Source organism: Orussus abietinus, unplaced genomic scaffold (assembly GCF_000612105.2).
Source record: "Orussus abietinus isolate OABI.00-Male unplaced genomic scaffold, Oabi_2.0 scaffold7, whole genome shotgun sequence".
Taxonomy (NCBI): domain Eukaryota; kingdom Metazoa; phylum Arthropoda; class Insecta; order Hymenoptera; family Orussidae; genus Orussus; species Orussus abietinus.
Genome location: NW_019394453.1, coordinates 1,593,631 through 1,606,181, shown reverse-complemented (window position 1 = coordinate 1,606,181; position 12,551 = coordinate 1,593,631). Strand labels below are relative to the sequence as shown.

The window sequence follows — 12,551 nt, the reverse complement described above, 5'->3', positions numbered from 1 at the left end:
TGGGTCCCGGCAAAATGGCGACTTAATGGGGAAACGATGCACTCCTTCCGAGTCAAACGAGGAAACGACGCTTTTCCTCCCCTAATTCGTTTCCCTTGGGAAAAAAAAAAAATTACCCCAGAATCGAGTGAGGGTAAGAGCAAAGAAAATTCGTTCAGACATACGATATGATTTTCCTTCTCGACGGAACAATTGTTTCGTTGCAATGATATATACCTCGGCCAACAATGGGAAAACTATGAAGTAATAATGAATAAAATAGCGAGATATAAAATTTCACCTCTCGAGAATTCCCTGGAAAGCGGGGAAATATTCTCCCTCTTCCCTCATGAATTTCGGAACGGGAAGAAAAATAAATGAAACGTGAAATGCCATTTAGCTTTTGGAGAAGCATGGAAAATGAAGAGACGTTCTTATTTTTTCTATCCTCGGGATTTCGAGCCTTGAAAGTCACGAATAGTAACGAGAGAAAAAATATGAAATACTGTTTCTCGGCTCTTGAAAACTCGTGGAAGGTAATGAGATGCTTACATGGCTTTCTTTGAGTTATACAATGGAGAGGATTGTATTGAGATTACGGCCACGTGAATGAAGTAGGAATAAATAAAATTTAAAGCGACAGGTGTAGGGCGTTGGAGCTCTTTCAGTGCGAAGGGGCTTTACAAGGGATTACGTGAAATGGCTGCAATGATTTTTAACCCGTGTTTAGCAGGTGGATAAGCATTTACATGGCGCAGGGTGCACTCGAAATCGCATTGGTCACCATTACGAGTTCCATTAGCGAGGCTGGGCGGAAGAGGCCCGCCACCCATGGACGGACGCCATGCCATGGTCGACCACGCGCGCCCATGGGGCCGGGCTGGAACCGATAATTGAACATGCGAATTAATAACTGTTACATCAATCAATAACACCGACGAGCGTAATCCCTGGACACGGGCCCGAGACTCCCCTGGGAAAGATGGGCCGATGTCCGACAACCGGTCACCCCTGTGGATCTGTATCGAGTGAGTTTTATTTCCTGGCCGGAATTTATCGGGAACTATCGCCTATAGATTTCCGAATCGACATCTCGGTCATGTCATGAAATCGGGAAAAAATTACTATGAACCTTAGCGACATGAATTCGTTCATTCACGAGGCGGTTGAAACGTTCACAAAATCCCGACAATTTCCTCCGCGCTCTGTATCATGTTATTATATATTGTAATATCGAGAATTCATGAATGAAATGGTAACGCAGAGTATTATGGCATTATTTTACCGTACAAAGATGATTTCTACCCTAGGAACATATTCCGTATTGCGGCCGTTATCCGGCTTATGGGGAACTCCCGAGGGAGGCGACAGGGTGGAGGGAACGCCGAGTGGCCGAAGACAGGACCCGGCAAAAGGACGGGAGGATAAAGTCGAGCAAATAAAATATTAGCGATAGTTCGAGCCGGTCCCCTGCACACGCGTGCAATCGCGTGCACACGCACGTCCGTGTGCGAGGGGCTGATTTCCCGCGGGATTCGATGCGAAAGTACACTCGAAAAGGGGAGAAAACCGCAGCTCGAATACCGATATCGGCCCTAAGGCGTCCCATGAACTCGACATAGACCCCCTTTATATGAAATCTGAGCCGAACTTGAGGGCACTTTTCCAACCAAGCCTTCGCCCACTCCTTTCGTGTGCGGAAAAGGTCTCTTGACAAAAATCAAGGCCCGAGAAAAATTCCAAAGGAAATTCACCGAGTCTAATCGTCATAACTGAATCGACCAAACGTGCACTTTTTTTTCTTTTCTTATTAAGACTCGAGCAGAAAAAAGCCCTATGAAATATTTTCTGGATAAGAATTGAGGCGTTAACAAAGGCTTCCCTAAGAAATTCCAGCGAGTCTGAGTGCCAGAAAATCTTTGGGCGAAAAGTGAAGGATAGAAAAATTCTAACTTGGCCAGTCGGTAGGGTTAAGGTGATATGAAAGTGTCGTCGGATATCTTGTTCATGAAACTTTTTATCGAATTGGGTGATCCGAATCGTTTCAAACTTCACAGGGAGAATATGAAGGACATAAGGAAGGTCCCGGCATCCACGAAATTTTAATTCCATTCGAATTTATTTCTAGACATTTACAAAATGTTTAAACAATGATATTTTATGGGTGTCAGGATTTTCCTTATAGCCTCCATAATCACGTTGCAATGTTTGAAACGATTCGGGAAACTCAGTGTGGAGAAATTTTCGGGAACGATTAACCCCTCAAACGCTACTTTTACATCCCCTTAAGGACGATGAGAAATGCATTTTTATATTTCAAGAACCGTAAAAGAAAATTAAAAAACGTCGGCATGTTCGTCGCTGGGATGAAGTTGAAATGAAACGTGTGTTTTTTTGTGTACAATTTTTTTTTTAAGACAAGGGAAGCAGGAAAAAATAACAATTCGGGGTGTCCGTTGACCTTTCCGACCGAGGGGGTGAAAAAAGACTACAACGCAACAACGTAGGGCAACCCTTTCGGTATTTACGGACTACCCCTGCAAATCCTCCGGCACGCTCGATTCGTCGGAAAAAGTGTTTTTACACCGTCGAGTCGACGCGTTAAACCCGCTGTTTTTTCCCCGAAAAAAAAAAAAGAAGAAAAAAGAAAAACATTTCCAACGCACCCCCGACGAGGGTGGAGGGCAATCCGGTTTTCATAGTCGGGCGCTGCGGCGCTTGTCGCATAAAGGGGCGGTTTTTCTATTGATGACGACGAATGTACCAGAGGTCCCTTTCAACCCTCGGAAAATGGAATACAAAGGGCGAATCTTAGAGCCACCCCGAATCCATCCTCTATTCAAAAACCAACGACACACCCCAAAGAACTCTTATCGACCTTTCCACCCTCGGCATTCGGCATTAACGATTTAACGTCGGTTTCCTGGCCAATCACTGAAATTTGCATACTTTGAAAAGGAATAGAATTCCTTACGCCGGCAAATAGATAAATAATGCCGAGATTCTGGGAAATCAATGAAATTTGCACATTTAGAAAAGGACAAGAATATGTACATTGGAAGTAATGCCGAATGCCTTTGACAATTGAATGAAATTTTTTGGAAAAAAAAAAAAGAAAAATAGATTTGAATAAAAAAGGGAAGTGGTTCGAGGGTACTGAATATTTTCACCGAGGCTGATATTTTCGGGGAAATTTCCTCGATTTTCCGGGAAATTTAACTCTGGAATTGAGGGATGATTTAACAGGTTTTTGATATTGCCTTTTTTTTTATGGCATTCCGAATTTTTTTTATTGCTATTTAGGCGGATCGGGGATTATTAATGTCGTTTTTTCGGGATGGCTGGCGAGGCACGGACGCAGGGATGAATTTTATTAATGCGAAATCGCGTCGCCGGGGTGAATTGAAACGCTCATAAACGATCCTCGGTACCCGCGAGCCATTTTGCCGTGGCATCGTTTGCATTCCTGCCTGCAGTAAAAAATGAGATCCCCGAAAAGGGTTCACTCGTTTAGTGCGCCGGTCGGTGGACACGTAAATTGCACTTAATGCTCCTGGCCCAATGCACGTATTCGCCGTGCCAATTTCGACTCACCGAAATACGTGTAATTCGAGGCTTAATGCGATCATAGCCGAAAAATTGTCCCTTGTTTAAAAATAAGCGAGGTATGAATTAAAACTCAGAAATGAAAATAACTAGTGATGAAAAATCCAGAAAAATAACTCGAGCCTTAATTCCTGGTCGACAAAAAAAATCCGCAAAGTATGAATTAAACTTCAATAATGAACATGTAAAAGTAGTACTAAATGAAAGTGTTGTAATTAAAACGTTAACAAGAGATGTAAATCGCTTTACTAGAGGAAGGAAAGGCGCGATTGATCGAGGGATGACTTTTGGAAGTGGAATTCGGAGTGGGGAAAGACACCCCTCGAGTTTACTTTGATGTTAAGTCTTGACACTTGGGGCAGCGAGAGAAAAGCAAGGAGTGGCATTGCGTGTACACATGTCCACCCCTGTGAACAGGGGCGTGCATAAATAAACGTCTAGTTTGTATGAAAAGGGATGAAAAGGAAAAAAGAACGAGGGAATCGAAACATTGGGGAGGGTCCGTCCGTTCTTGGGGTGCATTCATTAATCACCCGGAAGGGGATAAAAAAGGAGTGATTAAAATTCCCCGATTAATTCACCCCCCCCCCCTATGTACCTGTTTCCCCTTTGAATTCTCACATTACCCCATTTCCGTAACTTCATGAAAAACACGAAAGTATGTAAAAACGCAGGATTTTCTGCAGCTCTGAAATTCCCACCCCTTAGGGGAGGATGTCTTTAGATTTAAGTTTCTTCGGAATGAGGAATATTTAAAAGTCGTAGGTTAGGTTGACGTCGAGAACTGAACCTTTGGTAGAGCAAATTGGAAATTGGCCCCCTGGGTTTCAGGGATGGGCATTTCGGGCGTGCAAGACCTACCCCAAGGCCTCGGTACTCAACAAGGCTTGTTTAAGCCCGCTTATGCAAGTGGCGCACACGGGGGAGGGTGGAAGACCACCCATTGGGGTGGTCCTGCTAATCGGGGGACGTTTTCTGCCCCGTCCATTAACGGCTTACCTCCCTTATTCCTCCTAATCCGCGGAATTTCGCTCTCGTGTGTCAGTACATGAAATAATGCCGGACACACTTGCTGACACATGAGTACACGCGAATCCGCCTCCACATTTTGTAATTACTCATTTCTCGGTTTTCCGGAACCTCCTCTGAAAAGATGTCGCGCGATCCTTAATACCCTTTTCGTAATCATTAAATATCCAACGCGGAATGAGGTATTGTCACTGTACGATGCAGATTTACCCATTTCATCCCCTCTGATTTGTCGATGTGAAGGGGTTCATTTCAATATCGCATCGATTTTAAATTCACCGTTTGCGGGAATATTCATTTCGGAGCCGGGGACATCCGATGGAATTAATTGTTTTGATAACCGAGGTGATAAACGAAATAAAAAGTGGGTGTTACCTGGAATCGAACCTGCCTCGATTAAGATTATCTCCCGACGAATGTGGAATAAAAGTATCGAAACGGAACAAAACGGAGGCAAGGTTTCTGCCTCTACGTCGTTTTTTAGCTTTTCTGGTTTCCCGAGAACTCCTTTAAAAAATGTCACGTGGTCGAGGGACCCGTATATACCCTTTCCGTAATTTTCAAAAATTCAGAGCAACGAGCTGCTCATTGCACCATGCAAATTAATTCCTATCTCGCGGTATGTATACAAAAATCAGATTCCTCGATTTATCGACGCGGAAATATCCACTTTAAATTCGCATCGATTTTACATTCACCATCTGCGGGAATATTCATTTCAGAGATGCGGATATGCGATGGAATTAATTGTTTCGATAATAGAAGTGATGAAGACAGAAAGGAAAAAAATCAGTGATTCTGCCCGAAATGGAACTTGATCTCTTATTTTCTATTTCCCTCTTCTCTAAAAAATATCACATTACCAGGGGACCCTAAAATAACTTTTTCGAAATTTTAAAAAATTCAGTGTGCATATAAGTAGTCTCACTGTACAATGCAGATTTATTTGATATTCTCGCTTTAGGTATATGAAAGTCAGATTCCCCGATTTATCGTTGCGAATCATTTACATTAAGCTCGCATCGATTTTAAATTCACCATGCGTTGAATTAATTGTTTCGATAATAGAAGGGGTTAAAGAAAAAAAAAAAAAAAATGGTCCTGCCTGGGATCGAACCCAATTCTCCGACGAGAGAGTTCCTCGTGTCGAGCTCGAGATGAATATTTTGAAACTATGCATCGAGAGGGGGGGAGTAGACGATAAATGTTGGAATATTTGGCAACTCCGACGAGTTTTGCCAAACTAGCCTGCAGGGGGGATTATTCCCTCAGTGCACGAGCAATAATGCAGGTAATCTACAAGTGTAGCGTACAGGAATAACAATTAAACTTGCGCGCTCGTGACGTCAGTAGGTACTCGGTAAATATAACCGGTTTATGTTTGCCAAAGAACGTTGCTCGCACAATAGCCAGGATATTCTCTCAAGTTATGTAGCGATTTCGAACAGTGGACATTCCGTCCTCGTAAGCACTGAGGGGGTGAATTTTCACCCTCGTACGGTGGATTTAAGCGCCGCTTAAACGCTTAATCGAGGAGAGTCACTTGATACGACTTAAACAATTTCTGCCTAAGAGTATTCCATACGTAAATTAAAATTGACAGGATATCGTGGCCTTAATTATTTAATCCTTCCTGTACATCCAATGGAACGTTCGATACCTCAATAATATTATTAACGATATTTCCAATATTTTAGAGAGAACTTCCGAAAAATCCACCCCACATTTCTCGCCCCGTCCAATTTAATTCATTATTCGCCGACACTAAAAGCGACCTAAGACACCCGCGAAATTACGAGCCACCCCTTTCGAGGCATAAACGCAGTAAATATGCGTGCACATCCACGTTACGGTACACTGTCTCATCCCTTCACATAAGGGATGCTCTCAAGGTGCCACCCTGAGGTCGTGTCCGGAATTGCGCCCTTTAATGGGCGTCGAAGCCGTCATGAAGATCCGCCAGGGTGCGCGAAGACGCCTAACACCACTTCCGGTTCTCATTTGCGCGAGTGCGTTCACTGCCGGCGCATTTTCGCGCACTTTGCACCCCGTGTATGGTTCAGGGGGTTCGAATGGTTCGCAAAGTTGCGCAGCGCTTATGGGGGGTTATGTACCTCTTGGAGCACAGAAACGAGCAAGCGCTTTCCAGCCATGTATTTTGAGAAAGTATATATATATATCTCTATATGCGTGTGTTACGTACTTTGGGAGGATACGTATACAACTCTGTACGCGGGTGTTAGATGTACCAGACACGTGTATGCATATGTACGTACGTATGTACATATGTGTACACATATGCTCTCGAGTACAGCGTCGGGCTCGGGCGCCCTAAAAAATGCACAGGCCACTCAACTCGAACCGGAAGCACTCCCGTTATCCCGTTATTTCATTATTCCGTTATTCTGCACCCCCTGGGATCGTCGTAGCCACCCCCTAATGACGACCACGACGCCTGATAGTAACGAGCCCTGCTCCCCTTATCACCCCTGACGCCACGTTCGATCATACCTTGTCTTCCCTTGTCACCGGTTTTTTCCTAACCTCCCCGAAATTTTGCAAAGTATTTACTCTTAATAATAATAAATAATTAAGAATAATAATAAAGTATTTACTGATAATAACGAGCCCTGCTCTCCTTATCACCCCTGATGCTACGTTCGATCATACCTTGTCTTCCCTTGTCATGGGTTTTTTTTTTACTAACCTCCCCGAAATTTTGCAAAGTATTTACTCCAGATAGGAGATTTATTATACTGGATTTATCATAGAGGAATATTGGTTATCAGGGGTGTTAAACAACCTTACCTGGTATAGAATGTCCAGGGAGATGGGGTAGATCATGTGCTCGATTATTACCCTGAGGACTGTGTTGGGCCCACCCTGAGTCTCGTTACCTTGCACCTGCCCTTGGCCTTGAGTCGGCTGCAGAGCTGTCTGTGCATTCGAGTTCTGCAAAAGATCAGAGATGGAATTAATTAATCTAAAAATAAATGAGAGATTATTCTCTTTTACAATATGTGACACTTAATGTCAAGATTTAAACGCCTGCTTGAATTTAGCGTTCGCAGGGGCTGAAATCCCTCGTAAAAGGTAACGAATAAATAATAGTAAAAGAAAAAAAAAGTGAATACTAATTTCCGATGTAACTCCGGTATTTGCATTTGCGTTTCGCTAAATGGCACGCGTCCAATTACGAGAAAAGGTCCCGGGTCCAGAGCGACGCGGCCGAACAAATGCATTTCCTGTGACATCCTTTAACGTGATATCCTATGCAAAAGTACATCTCCAGGTAGAAAATCAGCATATCGTTACACGGTCCGGGGGTAACTTTTAATATTGCGCCTATCGGTGGGAGTCGGCATTGAAATGAAACCGTGGAACTGCGCTCCGGCGTTTACGGTTGCATATCATTGCGTTGGCTGTCACGCCGCGAGATGAGACACCCGCGGGCTGTAGAAAAACGAAGTAAATTACACGTGCAACCGGACCCCCCCTATTAATGCACCTGCTTCTCGATTTACTCATCCCCGGATATTTCGCGATCCCGATTTACTCGATCCCGGGGGATTTTCGCGTAGCCCTCGAAAAGAAAAAAAAAAGGAGTGCACCAGATTTTGAGGCAACCCGCTCGAGGGACCCGCGGCCCGAAAAGTGCAAAACCACCCCTCAAACTTTCCATACGAATTTTCGCCACACTTGCAGATCCTTTCTCCCCCACCCGAATATAATGCAAAGGTGTCGCCAAATATAAATGGGCGATTAAAAAAGGACCCTCGTATCGAGGGATGAATTCTAATAATCTCAAAGGGTGCATCGGACGCGTCGCGCTTTTTATTGCCGAATTTTCTACCGCGCGGTAAAGTGTATTTTTTTCTCTCCTTTCAGAAATTCCTGAGAGATGTTAACCCTTTTTACTCCTTCGCCGAGTGTGATTCGACATCAGCAATCGATATCTCAATAATTGGGAGTGCAGAGGGTCGAAATGACAAATGGGCACTCGGAAGAAGTCCCGAAAAAGAGGGCCGCCCGGTCAAAGTGTCGGCCCATAAAGGCCGGGAAAAAACAATACAGTCATTTCGAAATGAACGCAATGCCAGGACCGTTTATGCAAACGGAACGGCGATTTCAAACTGAATTACCGGAGCACGCCGCGCCCGCCGCTCCAAAGCCCACCCGGGCGGGAATATATCGGAGTGGGCGGCCGTTTAATGGTATTGTTTTCGTTGGGTGCGACGTCCAATTCCGAGCTTCTGAATTTTTAATCCGACAATACGCGAAATGGCGGCTCGCCTCCCCCCATCCCCCGCCCCCCATAGGTGCGCCGATTAATATTGAAATTCAATTAGCAAACTCGCGCTGCCCCTTTTGACGCCCCCGCCCTCCTTAAGGAAGGTTAGCGTCCCGGCGGGAAATGAATTTCCGCAATTAAAGAACTTTCCCCAGCGGGGGGAGACATTTAATTTCATTGTCTCCTTTCATGTCACGTTACGGCACGTTCCGTCATATTCCGTCACGACACGGCACGGCACGTTACGTTACATACAATTGTTCTTGTTCAGAAGCTTAGGAAGATTAACCCAAGCTTTAAGTTCGATACGAATCGCGTTTCCTCGATTGCCTTCCACATTCAACGGCGTTACGATTCGAGGAGGGTAGAAGAGCGTAGAAAGGGGTGGGTTTAGCAAAAGCACCCCCCGCGTTTCCCCCTTTGATGGGTCCTTTTGGATTCGCGATTGTTATGCGCAGGGCCGGTGTGCATCGTGCGCGCGCGCGATTTCCTTGCAAGCTGCGGAGGGCTTTTAACGAGGCTTCCGAAATGCGCGCACCAGGAGCGCCGTTTTCTTTTTTCCTTTACGCGATCCCTGCCTCCCCCCGCCCGTAATTGCGACGTAAACTTTGGAGTTTACGCCCCGAGGTTTACGCGGCCTCCCGGCCCGAAAAAGCCCTTCGAGCTTTCGTCGGAGCCCCGGAAGAATGATCGCCCGGGAAGCTGGCCGAGGGATACGAACGAGCGAAAGAAATTGTTTCCGTTAAAATGTTGTTTAAAACAACAAAAAAAAGAGAGAGAAAATTAGGGCAATTTTTCCTCCTCGATGAGAATTTTTAACACCGCTGTGCATGGAATTATCGCCTTGAAGAACTATTCGTAGTGATAACAACGACGGTTCGTGCCGATATTCCTGCACCAAGATCAAAACTTTATCAGCAACGCCGTTCTTTCGCTAAAATTGGAAATGTCTCTTTTTTTTCTCCTTCATTGCGATACAGCGAAACAAGACCAGTTGAGCTTGCACCTCTTGCCCCCTCCGAACGGTGATCGTCTTTCCAACTTTTGCAGCTTTCCGCGGAATCCGCGAAGAAGCGGAGGAAGCTCCCCCAAAGCTACCCTTAATTTATCGCGAACAATAAAGCTCGAAAGTTGCTCCCGATAAATCGCCAAACGCAGGCGTTCCCGCTATCAATTAACCGGCTCCATTAAAAAGCTCGGCAAAACCTATCACCCTTCTCCCCCCCTCCCAAAACAATAATAACCAATTAAAAACGTCCCCGGTTCAATTTTTCCCGAGTTTCGCACAACTTGCGAAATATCCGCCCGTCGGTGGAGTCGCAGCTGGTCCGATTAGCGCGAGAGACGCCCCTCTGATAAGGGGTTGCGCAAATTGAGGGCGACCGTCCCCTCCTGGAGGGGGGGTTTCAAGGAAGGCGGTTGCTGAAATTATAGTATCAATAAAGTCAGCCTCGGCAGAAGGTGAATTAAAGTCTCCATAGGCCCTCCTTTAGAGTCCCCCCGCCCCCCCAAAAGGGACACTTTAAAGGCAAACTATTAACCGCGGGAAACTCCCCCAAGACCCGCCGGTTGGCATAATTATTGGCAGCGGCGCGAGAACCGGGCAATCTTGGGCTTATCAAGGGGGTTGGGGTACGGGGGGGAGGGGGGGGGTGGAGCTTTACGGACGTCGAAGCTCGGAAACTTTAGCAAATGGATACTTGGACGGTTGGCCGTTTTCCGAGTCGGGAAACGACTTTGCCGCGCGCGCGACGTTTGTACGGCACATTTTGTCGTTGTCGTTGTCGTCGGGGGTAGGGGGGGGGGGGGAGGGGGCAGCTGCGGCCCGGCACGAAACGGGAGCAATATGGAGTTATATCGAATCCCCGATTTGAGTGCCGCAGGGTACGAGTTCTTGCAGGAAAATGAAAATAGGAGTAATGACAATTACCCCCCGTCCACCGCCATCATTATACATTTTGAAATGCAATCGGAGTAATGAATCCTCTTCTCGTGGATTGATATGAAAATTGAAAAGAAGAAGAGGGGGAAAAAAAAAAAAGGAAAATTGGAGGACGCGAATTTCGATCCCTCGACCCGACTCATCGAGAGGCCGATTTGGGCCGGGGATATTTTGGGGGGGGGAAGTTTGGACGCCGGAAACCGGAAGGTAGGGAGGCCCCTCCCGCCGCAGGATCGTTGCGCGTGATATTATTCTCGGGGCGGTCGTTAGTTACTAGAAGGGGGGCGCGGGGGGGAGGGGGGGGCGAAGGTATATGGTCGATGACAAGATTTCATTAATTCCGAGGGGAACGAGGGGCACTTTCGGGTGCATTTGCGCGCCCGGTGGTGCGGAATAACTTCGAGGGCCGACCCTCCCCCCTCCCCCCTCCCCCCCACGTCGCTTTCTCTTCCCGAAGGGAGTATCGCCGCTTTTCTCGCGGGATAGCGAAAAAGGGGGCGGGGGATTGGGGGTTCTTAATAATGGAGGCAGCAATTTGCTGTAAAAACGGGGAGGGGGAGGGGGAGGGGGCGGCTTCAACCTGGCTTGCCGTCTCTCGGTCTCGGGACTCGGTTCAGAATCCCCCCCCCCCCGTCTAAGGGCCCCTCGTTCACCCTGAGTGTCCCGATCTATCAATTGGCTCAACGAGATTACGCGGAATTTCCGGGATCGCGCTCTGCTCCCTCGATGTTTAATGCCCCCCTGTTCCTGTGGGTGGGGGGTGNAAGCTTATTTCCCGAATAATACTGGATAAGGGATGGCACTCTTAATACTGGGGGTGGGGGTGGGGGTTGGGGTTAAATGCCCCGATCATAACTTTGCTGGGACCCTGCGGTGGATCGTTCGACTGAATTCGGGGATGAAGTGCGTCGTTGCTCCTTATTTTTGCGTTTTAGTGGGGGGGGGGGGACCTCGAACGGGAAATATCACCCACAGAGGGAATGGCGTACGTGAGTTTTTGCATGTCTTCCGGTTATGTAACTGAATTTTTTACTGCCCCCTGGTAACGCCGCGTCCCCGCGGCTTTACGACGCGTGGGATGGAAAAGTCTTCCGAACGACGGGCGGCGGGTGGAGTGCGATGGTTTTTCGTTTTTTTTTCATTTTTTTTTTGGGGGGGGGGGTTGTTTCGAGGAAGTCTCTCGTTTTTGTCCTATTTTTTTTTGTCGGGGAAGGGGTGGGATAATTGTTGGGAATTTTCTTACGAGCACTTCCGGATGCGGAACTTTCGCAAAATGTCCGCCACGGCAGGTTGCGCCAGGTGAGGCAGACCAGAAATTTAGTTCATTTAACAAAATCGCTCGATTGCGTTCGGTTAATTTCGGACAACGTTCCGGTTGAGCGAACCGAATTTCCGTCCGCTCGGCGAGACTCGTTGGCATAATTCGAGCAATTAAAGTATTTCCGTCAAGTCGTTGCGTTGATTTAGGAAATGTTTAATTTACGAATTAACGAAACACTTCTTAATTACCGTTCGAAGAATATATCTCATCGCTTCGATGTACTTCTTCCTCGGGGCATGATCTCATTAAGCGGATTCACTTCCGCCTTTTCTATACGTTGATTTTTCTCGACTTCGGACATGGGGTTTTTAGCGGAAAGGGTTGGTTTTCAATTTCACCGGAGATTTAGGGAGTAAAGGGTGAAGAAAGTCCCTAGGGAGGCG

The 12,551-nt window shown here is 46.5% G+C and overlaps 1 protein-coding gene across 13 annotated transcripts in view; it reads right to left on the bottom strand.

Annotated features, from left to right (window-relative positions):
- The window catches only part of LOC105704095 (polypyrimidine tract-binding protein 1), a 284,589-nt gene that overhangs the window by 18,169 nt on the left and 253,869 nt on the right, over window positions 1-12,551 (bottom strand). For all 13 annotated transcript variants that reach the window (XR_001104422.1, XM_012433019.1, XM_012433023.1 and 10 more), the window contains one exon: window positions 7,423-7,566. Coding sequence is in view for 12 of the 13 variants with exons in the window: in XM_012433019.1 (XP_012288442.1) it covers window positions 7,423-7,566 (144 nt within the window). In the remaining variant the exon portion in view is untranslated. The remainder of the gene's footprint in view (window positions 1-7,422; window positions 7,567-12,551) is intronic.